The sequence below is a fragment of the Colletotrichum jinshuiense genome, chromosome 7 (assembly GCF_051148585.1).
Source record: "Colletotrichum jinshuiense chromosome 7, complete sequence".
In the NCBI taxonomy this organism is placed as follows: Eukaryota; Fungi; Ascomycota; class Sordariomycetes; order Glomerellales; family Glomerellaceae; genus Colletotrichum; species Colletotrichum jinshuiense.
Window position 1 is genome coordinate 1,208,224 of NC_139314.1, and position 20,346 is coordinate 1,228,569.

The 20,346-nt window shown below is 52.3% G+C and overlaps 7 protein-coding genes across 7 annotated transcripts; 3 read left to right on the forward strand and 4 right to left on the reverse strand.

Annotated features, from left to right (window-relative positions):
- Nucleotides 1–2,053: 2,053 nt before the first annotated feature.
- EsH8_VII_000292 (ankyrin repeat domain-containing protein) lies at nt 2,054–3,031 on the forward strand (the record flags this gene model as incomplete). Its single annotated transcript, XM_083270425.1, has 1 exon — nt 2,054–3,031. One exon carries the CDS (start codon nt 2,054–2,056, stop codon nt 3,029–3,031), a length of 978 nt encoding a protein of 325 aa, XP_083127982.1.
- A 1,416-nt stretch (nt 3,032–4,447) lies between these two features.
- On the reverse strand, nt 4,448–6,757 carry EsH8_VII_000293 (fungal specific transcription factor domain-containing protein; the record flags this gene model as incomplete). The annotated part of the gene is made up of 3 exons (XM_083270426.1): nt 4,448–5,612; nt 5,667–6,415; nt 6,467–6,757. The coding sequence occupies 3 exons, from the start codon at nt 6,755–6,757 to the stop codon at nt 4,448–4,450; spliced, it is 2,205 nt and encodes a 734-aa protein (XP_083127983.1).
- Nucleotides 6,758–8,331: 1,574 nt separating this feature from the next.
- EsH8_VII_000294 (DUF3176 domain-containing protein) lies at nt 8,332–10,232 on the reverse strand (the record flags this gene model as incomplete). Its single annotated transcript, XM_083270427.1, has 3 exons — nt 8,332–9,455; nt 9,577–9,686; nt 9,751–10,232. The coding sequence occupies 3 exons, from the start codon at nt 10,230–10,232 to the stop codon at nt 8,332–8,334; spliced, it is 1,716 nt and encodes a 571-aa protein (XP_083127984.1).
- Nucleotides 10,233–10,846: 614 nt separating this feature from the next.
- Nucleotides 10,847–12,510, forward strand: EsH8_VII_000295 (agmatinase; the record flags this gene model as incomplete). Its single annotated transcript, XM_083270428.1, has 9 exons — nt 10,847–11,113; nt 11,191–11,284; nt 11,353–11,459; nt 11,512–11,665; nt 11,720–11,743; nt 11,806–11,827; nt 11,892–11,934; nt 11,987–12,212; nt 12,281–12,510. 9 exons carry the CDS (start codon nt 10,847–10,849, stop codon nt 12,508–12,510), a joined length of 1,167 nt encoding a protein of 388 aa, XP_083127985.1.
- A 585-nt stretch (nt 12,511–13,095) lies between these two features.
- On the forward strand, nt 13,096–14,388 carry EsH8_VII_000296 (uncharacterized protein; the record flags this gene model as incomplete). The annotated part of the gene is made up of 3 exons (XM_083270429.1): nt 13,096–13,476; nt 13,540–13,747; nt 13,796–14,388. The coding sequence occupies 3 exons, from the start codon at nt 13,096–13,098 to the stop codon at nt 14,386–14,388; spliced, it is 1,182 nt and encodes a 393-aa protein (XP_083127986.1).
- A 2,365-nt stretch (nt 14,389–16,753) lies between these two features.
- On the reverse strand, nt 16,754–18,391 carry EsH8_VII_000297 (WD40-repeat-containing domain protein; the record flags this gene model as incomplete). Its single annotated transcript, XM_083270430.1, has 2 exons — nt 16,754–17,250; nt 17,329–18,391. The coding sequence occupies 2 exons, from the start codon at nt 18,389–18,391 to the stop codon at nt 16,754–16,756; spliced, it is 1,560 nt and encodes a 519-aa protein (XP_083127987.1).
- Nucleotides 18,392–19,154: 763 nt separating this feature from the next.
- Nucleotides 19,155–19,854, reverse strand: EsH8_VII_000298 (cornichon family protein; the record flags this gene model as incomplete). Its single annotated transcript, XM_083270431.1, has 4 exons — nt 19,155–19,247; nt 19,305–19,371; nt 19,431–19,586; nt 19,754–19,854. The coding sequence occupies 4 exons, from the start codon at nt 19,852–19,854 to the stop codon at nt 19,155–19,157; spliced, it is 417 nt and encodes a 138-aa protein (XP_083127988.1).
- Between the last annotated feature and the right edge of the window lie 492 nt (nt 19,855–20,346).

Consider the following 20,346-nt stretch of genomic DNA (forward strand, 5'->3'; position numbering starts at 1 on the left):
CTCCAGATATATCATAACCGTACCGGGTGGTGGCACCATCCGCGTTCATAGAGAGAATGGCTCGATACATAGCGTCAAACAACCTGTGGTTTGTGTATATCTCTGGTTTCAGCAGCGGATTATCACGTTAATTGAATACACCATTGTGGTTGGGCTAGTTGCACATTGAAATCGCTGTAGTCGTCCTTGAACTCAAATTTGACGCTAGATCAAACTCCCGACTGACCAAGATATCGTGAAAAACTTGGTCGCTTCTGCACCTTCTAAATCCTTTCTTGCCATCAGTGCTCAAATCATGCCCCGTTCCAGTGTGTCATTTCAGGAGGTGATCGACCGGATTAGTAGCTTCTGCTTCGGTCGACGAATCACGACCAAAAGGAAAAGGGGCAAAACGAAAGTATTCACTGTCAACTAGGAGCGGTGAGACTAACAGCGCTTGATGGAACCAGCTCTACAATGAGTTGAATTTACATGCCAATATATATCTAGGGGGCAAACTTCTCCTGCCTAGGTATGTTCTCTCAAAGTTGACGTATTGTAGTTTGCTTGTTAGTGACAGTATTCTACATTTTCTGGATCGCGGTCTTTGCTAGACTCAAAAAGCGTGGGTTGGTCTGGGTTACGTTCATGACTGATATCCCAGGTCGCTTTCTCGTTTGCCAGTCGCATGAGTGCGTCATAGTCTTTACCTACAAGGACTTAGCCCCGGCTAATACTTTCAGACTATGATCCTGGTTCGCCTCAAGACTGGTATCATCCGAGAATAGAATAGTCTGCCGGATATATTCGATGCCGTTGGCTGTGTGGCCCAACTTGAAGGTGTCCCAAGCCGCGTACTCCTCCCTCGAAATGATGAGCCTTGTAGTTATGATTGATTTGGGTGATGTTAGATTTTTTGCTTCTGGGTAGCAAGACTTTGAGTGAGAGGTGATGCCAAATGCTTACCAAACAGTGAATCTGATGAAACACAGAGAGGATCTAGCCGTTATGCGTATCATCTAGGGACAGCACACCGCTGATATCTGCCGGTGGGAACTGAACTTTATATTCTGCGCTGTTTTCGTCTGCTAAAAGTATCTACAACTAACTGCAGAGGGGAGGTCTCCATAGGGAAACCCAGCTGATCGATTGATTTGTGGATATAGTTGCTGCTAATTCCCATGTATGTCTCGCATTCTTGTTGCATTTAGCAGCATTTGACGATCCGCATACACGAGATCTGGCCTGGAGCCAGCTGCGTTTCTCAGCGGGACAACTTTTTGGGGAACTGATAGTGATGGCGATGGTGTTAGCGATGCTAATAGACGGGGTAGAGGTGGGATACACACTCACTGGCTCATAGGGCAGTAACCCGGTTCTTGGAAGAACTCTTATCATGAATGGCAATTACAACTAGAAATACGATGATAAATGCGAGAACTGCTTCTCTCAGCAGCCTCAAAACATGTCGTTAGAGCTAGCACGTCGAACCCGGAGCGACTCGTCAATTAGGCAGGGATCCTACAATGACAAGTCAGATTCGTCGCGAAAGGGCATCGCCCAATTTCCGGACATAGTCGTATATTGGAATAGGCCAAGGAAGTTTTCGTAAGAAAGCCACAAGAGCCCAAGTTTTATAAAATATTCCTATTGAGAGATGTGAAGTGCTCCGTCGTCCATCGTGTTCGATACAAAGATGGCACCAGTTGAGGGCGATATTCATCTAACCGTTGACTTCGTGGCAGACCCATGCCCTTGTCCCCGCATCTCGATGATAGATCTGTGCCGAATTCCGATATCACCAGGATTCGGGCCGCAAGATAACGAATGTAAGATAATCAAGTGGCCACGGCTAACCAGCATGCAGGTGTTCCAGGTTCCAACAGAACACCACTAAGTGCATGCTTCTTCAAGCATAAAATTGACCGGCTTACTTAGCCTAGACCTTTGGCTTGTTTTGGGGGTTCCACAACTCAGCTTCATATTTCCACAGCCCCGATGCTGGATGATTCCATCTGAATTCCACGATACCATTTGCTATTCAGAGCCTCGGCTCACCCATATGAGTTACACAATGCAGATATCCTTGCCACCTTTGGATGCCGCATGGGACCCGACCCTGCAGACTGACGACGGCGAGGAATATTGCTGGACGCCGTTGCAGCTTGCCGCCAGAGGCGGAGAACTGGACAAAATCCGAGAAATCCTTGCCGCCAACCCGGCCGCCGTCAACGAGCCCCCGCGCGGATATTACGGGCAGACGGCCATTCAGGCTGCATGCATGCACGGCCACGAGCAGGCGGTGCAGATGCTGGTCGACGCCGGAGCTGATATCCACTTCTGCGGGGGCAATAACTTCCAGAGGAATGCGTTGCAGATCGCCTGCGGACATGGAAACGAGAAGGTTGTCGACATCCTGCTGAGTGCGGGGGCCAAGGCAGACGAAGTGTTATCGAGGCCTACACGTTGGATACACGGGTCACCAGCGTCGTCAGTTATCGTGACGCGGTACAACGGAAGAACAGCACTGCAGGCGGCATCAGAGCGAGGACATGAGCATCTGGTTAGTCGATTGCTGGAGCTCGGCGCGGACGTAAATGCTCCGCCGTCACCAACGGCGGGTTACACGGCATTACAGGCTGCAGCTGGCGGTGGCTACACGGCAATATTAAAGCTTCTCCTCCAACACGGGGCTGATATTAATGGTGCCTCGGCAAAGTACAAGGGCTACACAGCTCTTCAAGGAGCATGTTTGCGAGGTCATATCGAGGTCGTTGATATTCTCCTTCAGCAAGGTGCCGATATCCACGCCCTGGGAGGCATTTACGGAGATGGGATGGCTTTACATGCAGCAGCCGAAAAGGGCTACGTAGACATAATCGAGCGCTTATTGGCAGCCGGTGCTGATGTGAATGCTTGCAGTTTCAAGAGAGGAAGAGGACAGACTGCACTTCAGAGCGCCGTGGTTGGAGGTCACGATCAAGCGATACAGGTTCTAAGAAGCAATGATGCTGTAGGAAGGACTGGTGGAGGAAGATTTTTATTTCCTTGAAACATTATGCTTTGAGGAAGGACTACGTTGTTGTATAGCACTTGTGATTGATTGAAGGTTAATAGAAAACTATCAGTCCCCCTTCTCCCTAAATTATCGCTTGCAAGGTTGACTGAGATTGTCTAATCTCCGAGTGAGATAATAACCTTCTCCTTCACCGGAACAATGGCAGCCTTGACCCCACGGTCTCCCAGAGACAAGATAGCTTCCTCTTTTACTGGCACCATACGAGCCTTGACTGCCCTATTACCGAGGGAAATAATGTCCTCTTCTTTGACAGAGACAATTCCAGCTTTGATAACTTGACACCTTAGACATCTTCGAGGCTCTTGTTCTCGTGTTGTGCCTTCAAGTAGCATTTATGGCAAGGAGGGCGGCCCGATGATGCCGCATGAGCTACAACCGATAAAACAGATCTTCCCGCACCCGGAGCTGCAGGTCGGTCCTGGCGAACTGGTACTTGTGAAGCCGACTTCTATTGGCTGAGTGGAGATGACTGGGTGCGTCTTGCTGGGCACGGGGGTTAACGTGACGACGATGATGACATGATCCTGGGACGTGTTCGACATTGCGCTGACTTTGGTGTAAACTTAACCTTGGCCGTTTGTAGAAACGAAGGGGTGACGGTGTATGTCACTAAATCGACGCCAGAATTAGTGATGTTGATGTTGTAGACGGGGATTTCTGTCGTTTTCACAGGCGGGAAAGTAATAGTAACGACGGTGGTTGTAGTGGTATCGTCATCCCAAATTTCTGTAATAGTCTTGGTGATAGGGGGAAACTTGATAGTCGTCTGATCAGAGAGCGTGTAAGGCGGGAGAACCACGACGCAAGGAGGTATGTAGGAAAGGGTTGGTGTGGGATGCCGGGCTGATGGGCCAATTTAGACAGGAGGACCTCCACCAGCAGCACCGCCGCCGCTAGTGTCCCTTGAAAAACACGTCGTGGAAGGACAGTAGCCTCGGGGACAGGCAAAAAAGTGGCCCTCCACCGGGCTTCCAGCGACCTCGTGGACAATGGGTGGTGTCTCAACCAGACCTCTCGTACTTTACAAATACAAATCTTTCTCGGACAGAAGCCAAAGATGCATTTATAGAGGAAAAGGAGTCCATAGGCAGTCATCTGTGGTCCGGTGAGTTTGTACATCTTCGCAGCTGAGTAACGCATAACTGTATGGTTGCCGTGGGTACCGTGGGTGACGCAAGCTCTTACATCGACGAGGAGATGAATACTCCTCAAGAAACCCAGATGGTCGGTACAAACAGGGAACAAATTTCCATGTGAAGAGACAACCTGTCGTACTGGTCGTTGGCTAATATGCCTCTTTGACATCGAGTAACTCAAGGAGATGGGGACAACCTGTCATAATTATCGCGCAAATCATCATACATCATTCATTCATCTAAGTCGTGTGTATCAAGCAGCACATTCGGTCAAATCCCCCTCTCTCAACGCCTCAAGCAGTACCCGCGCCGTATCCCGATCTGATCTATCGTCTCCATGCGTAATATCATTCCACGCACTCTCGATCCACCCCGCGGGTCCGTCATGCCCAGGCATACCGTCAAAATACATCCCATCAAAGTCCCCGTCCACACTCGCCGTGTGGTCATCCAGGGGAAATGCCGCGAGGACTTCAGCAGCTAACCCTTCAATACCCTCTGACGGCGGGCGGTCCGCCATATTCACATCGTCGCCACCGTGAATCTGGTACTCCACCCCATTTCGTGGAGATGTATCGTCTGTTGTGCTCTCCTGGCTCTCATGGCCATGGTCACCAGCAGATGCTGGCGAGTTTGTGTCCTCGTCCGAAGGGATGGTCGTTACCGTCCCCGGTTGCATGCGAAACAGGTTGACCCGCATCGCAGCGGCATCGAAGTCCGTCAGTGGCTCCGCGACCCCTGCCAAAGGGCTGTTTATGTCTCTGTTCTCGTTTCGTTTCCGCTCAAGAAGCGCCTTGAGTGGATTGAAACCCCCGGTGAACAATCCACGGAGACTGACAGGGAAGTCGCCGTCGTCGGGGAGACGCCCTTTGCTCAATGAGAGGTCCATTGTCAAAGCGAGACGCAGGTAAGAACTTGGCTGGGAGGCGAGGATATCGGTCCAATCTGCAATGACGGCTCCATCTTCGTGAGCGTTCTCGGATTCTCCTACTGGCGGCGAGTCTATTTGGGCCAAGTTAACAATGTGCCGGATCGTCTCGCTGACCCAATCAACGCCATCATATTGTGGTTGGTACGTCTTCATAGCCTCGATGAGTATATTGAGACGGTGCTGCTTCAACGCGGAATGCGTGTTGGGGTCGAAGGACCGCGAAGATGCCGATAGCTTCACATCGAGGATATGCAGAACCAGAGGCAAGGCGGTACAGGCGACAGCGCTAATGGGCAGCCAACGGGCAAGCCGGAGATGAATGAGCTCTTTTAGACACTCGGTGACTCCTGACGCGGCGTCTTGGAGCTCGTGACGGTTCTCCCCTATGATGACAAGGTCCGATGTGGGGATGGCACTAAACGACGGTGCGGCGGCGGTGATAGCGAGATGAAGGACTTCGTGGTGACTAAGAACGACGCGGGAAGAGCTGGGTGGGTGTTAGCGCCCGCCAATGAGCTGCCATAGGGTTTCCTCTACTTACTGGTAGTACATGTACATCAGGTTGGTGTACAATATTACTGAGTCGTGTTGGAACTCGTTCCCAGGGGACTTCATCCTTGCAACAGAGCCGCCGCCAAACATCGGAAACTTCAATGTTGCACCTTTATACCACCTGCGCAGTGCAACCTTGCACCCGCGAACCTTGTCCTGCTCCTCGGCGCGCATCTCTCGACCCCAACCCGGACTGTCATCCAGCGGGAACACCAATATCAAGATGTCGGTAAGAACGATACAGAGTTCAACCAACTGTTCCAGTATCTCAGCTAGACATCGTTTCGTGCCCGGGTTGTACACCCTGCTCCTTTCAGTCTCGTCGGACAAATCGGAAAAGCCAAGAATGTCATTCGAGTCAAAATCAAAATGACTACGAGTAATCTGCAAGCTGCGGCGCAAACCGAGGCTGACGATGCGGTCACGGATGATACAACACCACCAGAGGCGCTTGAGCAGATTGCGCTTCTTTGGAGGCGCTGTCCGAGTGGCGTAGTGATGCGCCTCAACCATTTTGGCGTTCTGGATCGCGATCGAAAGCCAGGCGGTATTTGACTTGCGGAAAGCTGGAGATGTGGGCGAAGACCAGAAAGAGAGAAGAAGAGCGGCCTGCGAGATTGCGAGAGGAGAGGATTCGGATTCGAGATCGTAGAGCAGTTTAGCGCGCCTGTAGAAGGCGGCTCGAGCAGCACGGATCGTAGGGAAACCGAGAGTCTTGATGGTTTGGCGAGAGACAAACTGCCTTGTACGTCAGTAAAATGAAGCTAATATTGATATCCAAGCACTTACATTGCACGAAGCGAAGAGCATGGCCTGAAAAACTAGCAACGAAAGTTTATCATTGGACACGTAGTTGGCTGGGTTCACGCAGTAAACCGCCCAGAAGTCGCCCTCATTGAGCATTGGGAGCAATGGATGGACATGTAGGAAGTACTGCTGCACAAACTCGTCAAGGATAGTGCGCGTTGGCACTCGCAAACAGCCTTGGAGCTCGAGGAAGTTGACATCTTGGGGTGGAATTCCGTGAATGTTGCCCAAAGCGAGAAATGGGTAGAATGAATAGGTGACATCTATACCCATGCTGCTATGTTGACCAGTTGACCATTGAGTTGGTAATGGTTGGTTGTTCAACGGTACTGAGCTGAAAGGGAATGGCTCGAATGTACTTGTCGATGTTGCTGAGGGTTTTGGGTAGTGACTCTGCTTTGAGTGTTCATGTTGGTTGCCATTCTTATTCATTACCGGACTTCTCGGCCGGTCAGCGCTTTCGGATGAAGGGGCCTCATGGGCTTGTGAATGGTTGCAAATTGGAGGTTGAATTTCAGACTCTCCCAAGGGTAAGGGTCGGGAACCGTCGCTCATCGGCGCAATAGGATCAACAATGTGAAGTTGCTCCACATTGTCTGCATCGTGTGGTGGGTAGGGAGTTTGCTCGTTGTCGGCACCATCTCTCTGCTGAGCTCTGCGACTATCCATGATCAGCGTCGTCAAGAAGAGGGAGTGGGATGGCAGTACTCACAACCTTGACGCGCGCCCAGTAACAACACACGTCTCACTATCGAGGTAGCAATTCATACATGGGCGGCCCCGTTGGGAAACATCGCATCTCACTTTGCGAGCGCGACATGAGAGGCACGCCTTGGGCGCGCGCTTGCGGACCTTGTTCTGGGTTTTGGGTTTGGGGGGATCTGGAGGCGTGGTCTCAGATGCCATTGTCTAGGATTGGGAGAGAGGAGAGAGAGGGCGTGGTTGGTTCACGTGGGATCCGCAGAAGAAGGATCTGGATCAAGGTGAAGATTGTCTGTCGGTATCAGGTACGGCACTGGGGAACGCAAGAGGAGGAGAAAAGTTGAAGTTCACAGGTCAAGGTTGCCCGAAGACGGAAATGGAGAACACATTGCGGGGTGTGGGGAAGAGTGGAGGGATGCATAAGAGCTATGGACTCAAAGTATGGGGTCCGGGGCCGTCGACGATCTCGCGACGCTAAGGGGCCATGGACGAGCATGGTGGTGGTTGGGTGCCGAGGGGGCTCGGTGGTCACGGAGCTGGAGAGAATGCAGCTTGCAGCTCCGGGGCTCTAACCAGGAAGGGACGCTGCCGGCCACACCATTGCCCTGGCGAAATGGAAGCGGCATCGGAACCATCGGAATTGATACATGCTCTATCCTCTGGCTAGTTCGTTCGGTCTGCTTGGCAAAGCCTATTTGGCCAGCTTCATAATCTGTCGATTGATTAGAATATACTAGTGTGGAAATGCACACGGAGACCGAGGACCGAAGAGCATGGTTGAAGTTTGACACAGCAGATGAGAGTCAGACAAGCCAGGAATCTCTTTGCCGATGAGCTTTGCCGAGTCTCCCCATCAAACATCCTAGGCTGCTCCACATGAGCTCGGCGCTTTCAACCAATCAGGTAGAATGATGCTGTTCTTAGCCGTCGATGCGCGTCGAGTCATTAGTGTCATCAAGTTAGCTTGGCCAATTTGCGGGGAATTTCCGCCCAGATACGTCAGTGCCCACGGAAACGCGGAATCGGGTGGCATATTCCTCACACGCATCTGCCTCAACTGTTCTTGTTTTGGTTTTAGGTTGGAGGTGGTGTGTCAATGCACTCCCTTATAGTATAGGTCCACAAACAGGGTCGTCTTGAGGTTTTCAGGCAGAATCGGATTCAGACGACGATTCTTCGCTCTCGATCGGCTTGAAAACCCAATCGCCGTCATCCTCCCTCAACAAGCACACCTTCACTTCTCCGACGCGCTCGTCCAGTCCGTTTGGGACATCCATGCCATCGCCGACCTTCGCAAGAATCGAGGAGTCAATCCGACAGAACAGCATCGGCAACGAATCGCTCTTCCAAACTGATACGCCGTCGCGAGCGCCCTTGATAATGGTGTGGAAAAGGTAGTAGATGCTGACCATGATCAGGCTCGCTGGGAAGATTAACCATTTCCACTCCACGAGGATCACCTGCGCGATGTAGTACGCCCGTCCGCCGTACCGATGACGTTTCTTGTCCCGAACTTGTCCGTGGAGCCGTACTTCGTTCGTCAGGCTGATACTCAGGCGGCGAACCCATGATGGAAGATTCCATCGAGCGTTGTACATTCCTTCGGCCCAGTCCGATGAGAAGTTGATGATGGTATATTGTTTTTCATACGTGCCTTCGAATAGCGGATCCACGAATCTGCGCAGCGCTGCCAGAGACTTGCTGGAGATGCTGTATCGGGACTCTCTAGGGACGTTCATGTCTGCTGGTATGTCGACAAACACGTACTCATCACCATGTGCGTTGTTGGAGTCCTCGAAGCGCGTAGTATTCCAGAAACTTACCAGTGTCTGGTTCAGTCGACTTTCGGTTACTGTGATGTTATAGCTTTTCATGCAGAACCATAGTGCGCACTCTTGGCCAATGAGCTTGGTTCCTTCCCTGGTCTTCATCACCCATAGGACATCGAACACCGAGATGTACGTCTGGCTTGTAGAATTGAGGTGGTGATGGATGCCTGGAGAAGCAGCCGTTCTGAATCGCTCAGTGCTTGGCGCATTGTGACTGATGTCTACCGAGGTGCCAGAGGGCAAGCTATACAGGCAGGTCTGCGATTTGTCGGTGCACATGGTTTCGATACTCAACGAATTGCATTCCCCGCACACCGCCAGTGTTGGTATGATGGGCCAAGTGCAGTTGACAGCGGGGCATTCGACGTTGAGCTCTGTCACGTCGACTGACAAGATGCCGCTATAAACTGCTGCTTTGGTCGACACGTTGAGTGAAGGGACTGTGGCGCGTTAGCTCCTGCTTGCAGCAATTGGCACGGTGGTACTTACGTGGATCAAGACCCCGAGATACCGTGTAGTCCTACAGGTCGCTTCTCGGGGGTGCCGCGATGGGAGGATCACCGTCGTCGTCTACCCCGCGTGGTCGACCCTCGTACCGGTAGAGTTGCTGGGAGGACGCCTCGAGCCCGTGTACAAGGACTACAATCAAGGCGCCGATGCAGGCAAGGTGTCTGTCATATCAACTATCAGCGCCCAGGCCAAACTCCAGGGGATGGAACTATGGGGTTGCCTTACCTTCCCCTCAGCCGCCACAATAGGCGCAGGCTTCCCCAGAGCCCGCGTGATGCCTCATCGTATATCTTAAAGTCCTCTAGCCTTGCCCGCATGTCATTAGTGCGACGCTGTCGTGCCTCTGACACCCAAATCCAAGCAGCCTGGCTGATGGACGACTCGACGATGCCACTCATGGCCACTCGGACACAGGTGAACATGGCCACCACGATTACATCAAAATCGACGTCACCTGGAAGTTTGGGAATCAATTGATTGTCAAACCTGTGAAAGAGGATGCCTAGAGCGATAGCGCCGATGATGCACACAGCTACTAGGCGGTACTCGTCGTTCCACCATTTGTATATGGACTTGTAGTCGCTTTTCGGAGGGGGCCTCAAGGGACCTTCATCCGCGTCATCATCATCATCCACGCCGCCGTCGCGGTCAATTTGTTGGATAGGTGCTCGCTTTCGAAGTTGCCGATGAGAGACGGCGACGCTCATGGTGTGAATCAAAGAGGGCGTGCGGCCCTTGGAAACGATATGGGAACTACGATGAAGCTGGCTAATATTCCAAGACCGATAGGGGAATAGATATCGCCCAGGGACAGGCTGCTACCATTGCAGGAAAGAATAGAAATACAGGCAGTTGATATGTGGGCGAGGACGCGAAGGATGGCGATGTTGGTAGGTGGTCGAGTTGTGTTATCTTGCTGAACAACGCAAGAGAAACCTCTGCAGTTCGGCGTACTGCCTGCCCAAGTAGTCACGAATTGTGCCAGTATCACTGTTTCCTTTGTGTGCTTTCCGCTTCCTTTCAGTTTCCATATCATCTAATGGCAAGAACGACCTTCTGGTGTCAAGCCACATCGTTACGAGCATGTGGCTGATATCATAGCCACACCGACATTGTAATCAGACGCGATAGCGCAGAGAAGGCGGAGCACATGACATGATGATGAAATTAATCTACCTGCACATCGGCATTCGCTCAAACCTCGGCAAGGCGTCTTGCTCGCATCAACCCCGCCACGGACCAATTTCAATTGTTTGAAAAGAAATAAATAAATAAAACAAAGACCATAGGCAACTGATTGCTCTTTGTGACAGTGCTGGCAATGCATCTTTCGTCGATTGTTCTTTTGCTCCTCCAGGGCGGAGCTGCTTGGAAAGTACCCCACCAAGCGTTCAATAATTTCGTGTTTTCCAATGGCCAGCAGATCCCGCTTGGTCTTAATGATGATGACGATATCGAAACATATGGTGCTGACTCTATTGCTGGGCTAAGAACATTTGCGAACCTTCCCTTTGTCGATTGCTTCTCCAATCAAGACGTCAAAAGCCACCAGTATGACATTGCTATCTTCGGTGCGCCTCATGACACTGTCAGTCAATCTCATCGCCCGTTTTTCTCAGTACAGACCATAAATGGCTCAGAATGAGTGCTGACTGTCATTGATAGACAACCACTGGTCGTCCAGGAGCCCGGTTTGGTCCGCAAGCAATCCGAACCGGCAGCCAAAGGAAATCACCAGGAGAATGGAGCATATACACTGGTATGTCCATGGCTTATGAGCTGGTGCGCGCCTGCTGTATCAATGTTCTAATCAGCCCTGGAGATTAGGCCGGGATCCTTTGCAAAGCTGGGCTAGAGTGGTAGACTGCGGTGATGCCCGCCTCACCTGGTTAGACAACACAATTGCTTTGAAACGTCTTGACAAAGCCCATGCTGTTGAGTTTATCTTTACTGAATGGCCAGGTGGAGTGAACTGACACACCCAAGCTTATCTCCAGCCGGCCAGCGGCGAACTTTTCGGTGTCATCCACACCTAGAATTCTCGCATTAGGTGGGGACCATACCACAACATTGTCCGCCCTGCGATCAACCTATCAGAGATGGGGCCCTGTCTCAGTCATTCATTTTGATAGTCATATCGGTTGGTAGCACTGTCATGAGAAACAGATTACTGATGGCTAATATTTGCTCACAGATACTTGGGATCCCTCGGTCCTTGGTAGGCCTGTCCATAATATGATATCGTTAACCTTCTTGCTAACTTGATATTTACGCTCTCAGGTGGAGGAATTTCGGAGTATGCGTAAGGCTTCCCCTTGAACTTGGTCGTGACAGCTCAGCAGTAACAACATCTGACTGCATTTTAGAGGTTTAAATCACGGAACGTTCCTTCATATTGCCCATGAAGAGGTAAATCTGTGCTCCATTGCACATCACATTAATCGAAGTTGACAGAAACCAGAACTTGATTCTCAATAACTCGATCCATGCCGGTATTCGAGCCCCGTTGATTCGACGAAGAGGCGACTTGAGAAACGACGTCAGGTGCGGTTTCGAGATCGTTACCGCCCGTGACTTGGACAGGATCGGTGCCAATGGTGTCATATCGAAAATAAAAGAGCGGGTTGGGGACTCCAAGGTCTATATCAGTGTTGACATTGATGTCCTTGATCCGGCTTACGCCCCAGGTACTTATCTTGCAGCACTTTCCCAATAGCAGACAAATGCAAATCTGAACTATGCTGACAATTAATAGCTACTGGTACGGCTGAGCCAGGTGGTTGGTCTACAAGGGAGCTTCTCACAATTCTTGATGGACTAGAGGGACTTTCTGTCGTGGGAGGGGACGTTGTGGAAGTTGCACCCGCGTACGACAACCGCGGCGAGAGCACAGCTCTCGCTGCGGCCGAGGTTGCCTATTCGCTGATCGATCTGATGGTTTTGACCCCTGTTCAATCAAAATCAGATGTTGAAGAAAGCAGTTAGATTTTGATTGTTTCAACTTGTCCCGCATGGTGCTCAGCGGATGAGAAAGACATAAGGACCAGCAATGAGTTGTTTGGAACAATGGACATAACTCAGGACGCAGTGCAAATCTTGATTTAAGAACCACGAAAGCCTGGAATTCGAGTTTAATGGCCTTTTCTCTTTGTGAATTTATACTCGTCATACTATCTGGGACAAAGATATTTGTACTCTCTGACGACGTAAGTGGAAACCAAATTGACAATGACAGATGGTCCACAGCCCATTGGGCTGTGTCCTGGGTCAGAACTACTGGATTACTGAAAGCCTAAGGATGCCCTGCTACAGTACATAAAAATAAACAAAGGGTTTAAACAACGACTCCTTGTTCAAGCCTTCAAGCAGTGGCTAACTGACAGGACGACATCAATTTCCGTCTACATAAGGACCGTGTATCGACTCCAGAAGTTCCATTCCATTTTCAAGCCAAAGAGTTATCGACAACCGCATCTAAAAACAAATATTCGCATACATCTCAATAAATATCAGTTCATCTCAGTTGACACCGTCACTAATACGCCCGCACGCGCCAAACCTAGCCCAAAAATGCAGCCCCATGACGAAATCAACTCCCTCGGCGTCCCCACTGGCGACGGCATGCCCCAACATAACGACAGCGACAGTCCCAACAAGGCGCTGCTTCCTTCACCGGACAACCAATATATCCGAAGTTCAGATGGGGGTCTCACTTCCGCAGAAGAGATGCTGGACGACCTCACAGCATCCGTTGCTGAGAATATGCAAGCCCTCGAGGCACGCATCGAGGACCTCCAAAAGACCATGTTTCTTAAGTTGGTTGAGGTACTTCAATGGAAAAAGGATGTGGACGAGCGACTCCTAAGCCTTGGCCATTTCGTCTACAACACCAACAGCAACATGCTAACCAACTCACGGCCTCAACCGTTGTCGAATTCTTCTGGCGACCATGTAGGGGTGGAAACGGTCATGAGTCGGGAGCTGGAACTCCCTGACGGGCGACATGCCACACAGGAGAACCGACAAAGTGGTGTTGAAGAGAGGCGGGGGTTGATGGCAGAGTGGCAAGATGTGAGCAAATCGCAGATGCTCGGGAACGAGCGCCGCATCGACGGTGCAGAGAGATCAGTTCAGAAGGTGCGAAACGCCCCTGAGCCCTCTCCCCTGGAACGCAGCCAAAGTGTCCAGAAACGGAGTAACTCGATGAAAACTAAGTTACAGGGTGCGTCAAATGCTTCAAATTCTATGGGGCCTGATGTTCGCTCTTCAGAGCCCAGTGAAAGGTTCGCCAGTTCCTCTTCCAATCTGCCTGGTCCTCCAACTTATGATGCCCTCTCAAGAAAAACCTTGAAACGAAAGGCCAAGGAGATCGAGGGCGAGGACGAAGAGGAAGAGGGCGAGGAGCGCACAAAGAAGAAAGCCCAGGGACACCAGAATTCCGAGAAGAGGACGAAACTCGTTTTAAGGGCCAAGAAGCAAAAGATGGAAGATGTCAAACAGAAAGTCAGTGAGATATCAAAAGGGGCAGAGTACGAGAAGGGAAAGGGTGAAGAAGAGGAGCCCATCAAAAAATCAGAGGCAACACCTAAAAATACCAAACGAAAGGCGGAAGAGATGGAGGAGAATGAAAATGATACCACGGAGGAAGAGGAAACGAAGAAGAAGCCCGCCAAAAGGGCCAAGGTCACGCTCAAGAACAAGGAGAAGGCCAAGACGACGAATACTGAAGTTGGTGAGCCGCTGAAGGACACCAATGCTAGGAAGGCCACGGCCCCCAAGCCGAAGAAGAAGCCAGCGCCCAATCCCGTACCGCCGACATCCCCGAGATACAATTTTCGAGGCCGCAAGTCTACTCAACCTTAACCTTAGTCCGCGGACGAATCTGAGTCCGGGGAGGTTACGCTTTAGGCTATTGTATGCGTGAATGCCACCTTGGATGTTGTGCAGGAGCCCGCCTCCAGATGGACGTAAATGAAACTTGAGACAAATTTTTGGTAGATGGCTAGTCTGGTGTTGTTTTCTCTTTAGATAGAAAATGATTTATGCTTTATTCAGAAAACGCCTCTAAAGATGCTGCCGTTGTAACCCATTGCTTTGTCCCAAAATCAATGATTAGTCCACCTCGTCTAATGTGTCAAATTTTCCTCCACGATAGCCCAGGGAATCATTCAGATATCCCAAAAAGACTTTCCATACCCCTTCCCGCCAGATGAATCCCAATATACCACCTACTCCCTCGTCTATCGGCACTGGCAAACACCAAAGCCCCCTTGCGAACCCTGTTCCCCTTGCATATGCCATCGAATATACGACCCTCGTATGGCCTTTGTCCGACACGTGGGAGACTGCCCAGAGCCTCGGTCTTGAACCTGATGCTGTCATCGTAATAACATCGAACATGTAGCGCGGCGAGGGCGGATCAACCAGGGGAAGAGGCCGAGACCTCGCAGCTTCTTTGGAAGGCGAGTAGTAAAATCTCCTTCTCTCTCGTTTTCCGGCATGCTGCTGATGTCGGTGCTGGGGGTGGAGTGTCCGAATAAACCTCTGCTCCTCCCACCTCGCCCCCTCAACCATGCAATAACTCCCACTCTCAATCTCCGTCTCATCCCACCCCTCAAACTCCGTCCCCGTCGCCATTCCACTTATCCTCCTTGTGGACCGCCTTTCCCATGCACCGCCGCCCGTTGACCTCAATCCCGCGTCCCTTCTGCCGGTGGTCCTTGGCCGTCTGGGGTGCGGTGGCCTCCCGGGATTTCTAACACCCAGAAGGTCATCGCCGCCCTCCGTGTATGCGCGTTCATGTGCTGTGGTGTACGTGGTGGCGCAAGTAGACGACGTGTAGGTCGACATCCAGGAGGGAGAGTTTGTGTACATGGAGGTGTATGTTGGTCCCGGGACGGCCAATGTGTTCTTCTGACTTGCGCCAGGGGAGTCATCATCCTCAGCCGGCTGTAAGATGACGTCCGGGAGCACGACCTCGGAGGCTGAAGCAGCGATAACTGTGGCACGATGGCCCGACGCAGAAGAAGCGCGGTCCGGGGAACAGGCGATTTCGGGCGATGGTCTCCTCTCATCGGCGGTTGTGACCTCAAGGCGCCCTTGTCTTTCCCTGCATTGTCTACATGGCCGACTTCTGTGCTTACACCTCGTGCAGGGTACCTCTAAGCCGGGCGTGAACGGCTTCTCATCCGGCTCGTCGTCCTCGCTCGTGTCCGCGTCATCCGCGCCGGGGAGGATGTCCCAATAGGCCGAATCCATTCACACCCTTCGAATTATTGAGCTACCCAGGCGGTCTTGTGGAATAGTGCTATGCCGATGTCAGAGTGAGCCTGCGAAGACGTCAAGTCCACGACAATGTGTCCCCGAACCAAACAAGAAAGAAAAAGTGAGGCAGAGGAGGTGGACCATGTGATTCTGTGGAATTTTCCTCTAGTCACGTAGCCTACGGTAAAAAAAAAAAAAAGTGAGACAAGTATTTTGGGGTAGACGACCATTGGAACGGCCAGTCTGACATTGCAGTCCGGTTCCGGTTCCCCCTGATTTTGCGGGGATGAGGCGCAGGACTAGCCATGGAATTGGCGCATACCACCACCATGTGATTGGAGCGACGCCGTAACCAAGCGGTGCGTATTCCTTGGGGACAACATCTTTCGAACTGCAACCATCCCACGACCTGGCATCGGTATTTGATGTCCCTGGATTGATTCGTGAAGGCGGGTATATGTCGTTGTTTCCTTGGAAATGGTGATTCATCCCTAGTATATCAAATATTGTGACGAACATGATTCAACTTCTCTCGGCAATCATAGCTCCTCGGGAAAGAGGGAAGACAATGAAATCTACCCCGTCTTGGTTACCGATCATGAGATGGACACTGTAGACTTCGATATACTGTTCTAGCACATTGTACAGTCAGAGCATTGTCAGAAGGAGCCGGGGCTCGATCGGTATTATCCAGTCGGACGCAAGCCCCTGATACAACTCTCAATACCATTGGTGATCACTCTCATGGCGACAAATAGATACTCGTGACACTTCCTCTCCCTGCCACAGCCATTCTGGAGCCCACGGGTTCGATATCTGGCATACTTGCGGTGATGTATCCGAAGCTACCCACAAACAATGACGAAAGCGACGGCGACGGCGACGGCGACGGCAGAAATCATTTTCATTCCCTTCCCTTCCCAACGCCAAGCAATGCCTACAATACAACTCAGCACACCTCACTTTAGTCCCAGTACCGGATATCACCCTCGGCGCCCGCGGACACAAACTTGCTCGTCTCCTGCGGATGCCACGCAACACATGTGACAGCCTGATCACCGGCCTTGAGCTTGTGATACATCTTGCACGTCTTCCAGTCCCAGAAGCACACGAAACCCTGCGTGTCACCGCTCGCAAGGAACTGCCCGTCAGGGCTGATGCTAACGTCAATCGCTGTGCCGGCGTTGTTGTGGCCCCGGTACGATTTCTTGCGGTTCTGCCGGAACTTGTCGTTGGCGCCGTAGACGACGATCTGGTTGTCCGAGGACTGGAACGCGACGTACTTGCCGCTCGGGTGCGGCGTGGCGCGCGTCATCGGGTACATGTATGGCTCGGCAATGTACTTGATGGGTACGGGGATGTTGTAGTCCCACGCGCGCAGCGACTTGTCATCTGAGGTCGTCATGAAGCGGCGGCCTTCGTCAACGAATGTAATGGTGTTGATGGCTGCCAGATGGTGGTCTGTGGTATGTTAGCATACAGGAGTCTTGAATTGGATAGAACCGTGGGGGAAGAAAGGGGGGTGGGGTTGTCACATACCGTATTCTTGCACAATCTCGTTGCCCGCGCGAGTATCCCACTGGACAATCTTCTTGTCTGACATACCGGCCACAAACTCATGCGCATGCTCCGCCGACGGGTTGAACCTAACGACATGCGGCGTCTTGCCTGTCGAGAACCGGCTGATACAAGTTCCTGTCTCCGTATCCCAGAGCTTGATCTGTCGATCAAAACTCGCCGACAAGAACTGCGTGCCCGAGTTGTTGAAGGTGGCGTCCGAGACCGCCTTCGAGTGGCCCGAGTATGTCCGTAGCAGCTCCCGGTTGTGATACACGTCCCAGATCTTGACCGTCGAGTCCGCCGACGCAGAAAGCAGCAAGTGTCCGGAGTCTGGGAAGAAGCGCAGTGCCGTGACGGCCTTTGTGTGGTTCCGCCATGTGTGGATCTGCTTCTTGGGGATGAAGTTCGTGACGCTGCCGGCCTCCTTCCGCAGATCGACGTCCAGGTCTTGCGGAACGTGCATGTAGGTCCGGCCCTGGTAATCCGTCTCGTCGGCGCCGTGGAATGTCGTCGTCTCCTCGCCCATTTCTTCCACCTCCTTCCTCCGCGCCAGCGCCTGTTCGGGTGCGCGCAGGACCGTGCCGCTCTCGACGACGTCGTCTTCGTCCGTCACTTCTTCGTACTCCTCGTCGCTGGCCAGCTCCTCGCCCTCGCGCACAACCTCGTAGTCTTGGCGCTTATACCGCGCCCATGGTCCGACATAGGCGCCGTCGCCCTCGACGACGGTAGCGTCGCCCTTCTTCTCGCGGGCCGACCGTATCCTCGCGGCCTCCTCCTTGACTGCGGTTCCCGTCTGGTACTCGCGCTCCGGCCCTCCTTTCCTCTCAATCGCCCGGTGTTTGCTCCTAAAGGTGTGTTCCGATACAAAAGTCTCTTCCGCGGTACCGGTCAGGACGTTTTTGCGCTTTAGCGTCGTCGTCTCGTCTTTGAAAGGGTTCGCAGGGCCCATTTTCGGCCGGGCGAGGTCCTCGCCGGTGTAGGGGACAACTGCATGGTCGGGCTCTGCCTCTTGCCGCACAATGAGCGCATCTTGGGGCGCCATGTTAGGCGGGTAATCTCCAAAGCCCGACATCTTGTATGCTGTCGTCTCGTCGCAAAATGTTGGGCAGTGCACGGAGGGGTTATGTCGCGGTGGAATTATTTGGTCGCGACTGTGCTGGTCCTGGTCGCGGCAGCAAAACTCGTGGTCACGTGATCTGATGTCAGGCTCGAGCTACCCGCATTGTACCCTGGATTCTTGGAGCTCTCTTGGTAGCACGGAAAGCTTGGACAGCTCCGGCACCCACACGCAGCAGTCAATCCATGGAAACCGACATTCAGTTTTGGCAAGGCGAGGTTTGATCATGGGGTCATGGGTAGAGAAATCAGTCAATAGACATTCAAGAGATCTGTCATTACTCAATTATCGCAACCCGCCGCTCCCAGGACCAGCCGGCCTGGCAGCAACATAAAGTAAACAGCTAGGTATTTGTCTTTCGCGTCGTAACCCGCCACCGTTCCGTTCGTCCTGCCTCCTGCATGATATTCCTTTCCCATTCATCATCATCAGAATCCAAACAGAGGTACCGACCTCTGCCCGTAACTCCGGGAGACCAAGCTTCAGCGCCGAATCCCCAAACCCCGCATTCTGGTATCATGACCCCATGTCTAGCAGTTGCCCGCCCTATGCCCTCAGATTGAGCCCACAAGCGCATCGCCCAGAGGATGAAGCATCGGCGCGTAATTGGTTCGTTCTTGTCCACATGGCATGGTATGTATATACTGGAAATTCGTCCCGTTGTCGTGCTCAGGGAGTGACTCAGCGTTTAAGATGACTCGTCGCGGATGAGGGCGACGATCATGCTGTACAGGTAAAAGAAGAACATGATCAGATGGAAGCCAAGCTTCACAAACGATTCCTGTCATACTTGTTAGCCAGATCCGGTCATAATCCGAGGGTACCGTCCAAAGTATACCTTCTTGTGCACGTTCAGCTTGCGGAAGATCTCGGTGGCATCCAACAAGTGGGTGTTGTCGACAATCCTGGATCAAAGTCAGCTTTATGGGATCCTCCCCGGCATCGGACCTGAAAGCGAACGTACTTCTTGATGTTGTAGGCGACGAGCGGCAGGTTCAGAATCAATGGCACCCAGTACCCGTTGATGAGGAACAGGAATGTCAAGAACCCATGGACGGCGGCTTCGGGGATGATGTAGGTGTTGAGGCGGTTGCAGAGGTCGATGGGGTTGATGTAGTCGCTGCAGAAAACTCGTCGTTAGTATCAATGATGGAAGCCAAGGGACGGGACAAGCACGGGCGCGCGGCAGCACGGCCAGAGCCTGCACCTCGTCCGAACACACGAAAGGCCCGGCGCGCTGCTGCGATGCAGGACGACGCGGGATGTAGAACGGGGAAGCAAACATACCATTCCAGATCGCTGTACATAATGGTGAAGAAAACCTGCAGGAACAAGTTGACGGCGTTTATCAGCACCGCGAAGAGGAATAACCACGCTTCGCCGGACATGTTGACGGATTTGGCAGCGAGCTGCACGAGTTGGAGATGTTGGGGATGAGGAGGGATGTAGAGTTGCGACAGCACAGTTCAGGTGCTGCTGTTGCTGTTGCTGGTTGAGTTGGGCTCGCGAGGCTGCTTGGAGCTTGCAGGCGGGCGGGTGGAATGGCTCGACGTCACCGGGGTGATGTGCGAGGGAGGGATGGGATCTGGATGGATGGGCTTGGAGCTCTATACGCCAAGTGCAGCAGCTGTATGGGAGAGTTGCAAACGGGAATTGGTCTTTGGTGGCGAGGCGACGTGGCCGGTCTGTAGGGGACTTGCAGTGTTTGTGGTTGCACGTGGAGTGTAGTGTAGAGTTTCGAGCAAGACGACACGTGCGGGAAATGCAACGGGGTGGTGATGTTAAGTCGTTGGCCCTTGGGGTAGCGAACCGGGTCGTGGAAAATCGGGAGGGTGGGTTACGGGGCACTAGACCTCTGATGATGAAAGAGGCTCGATGCC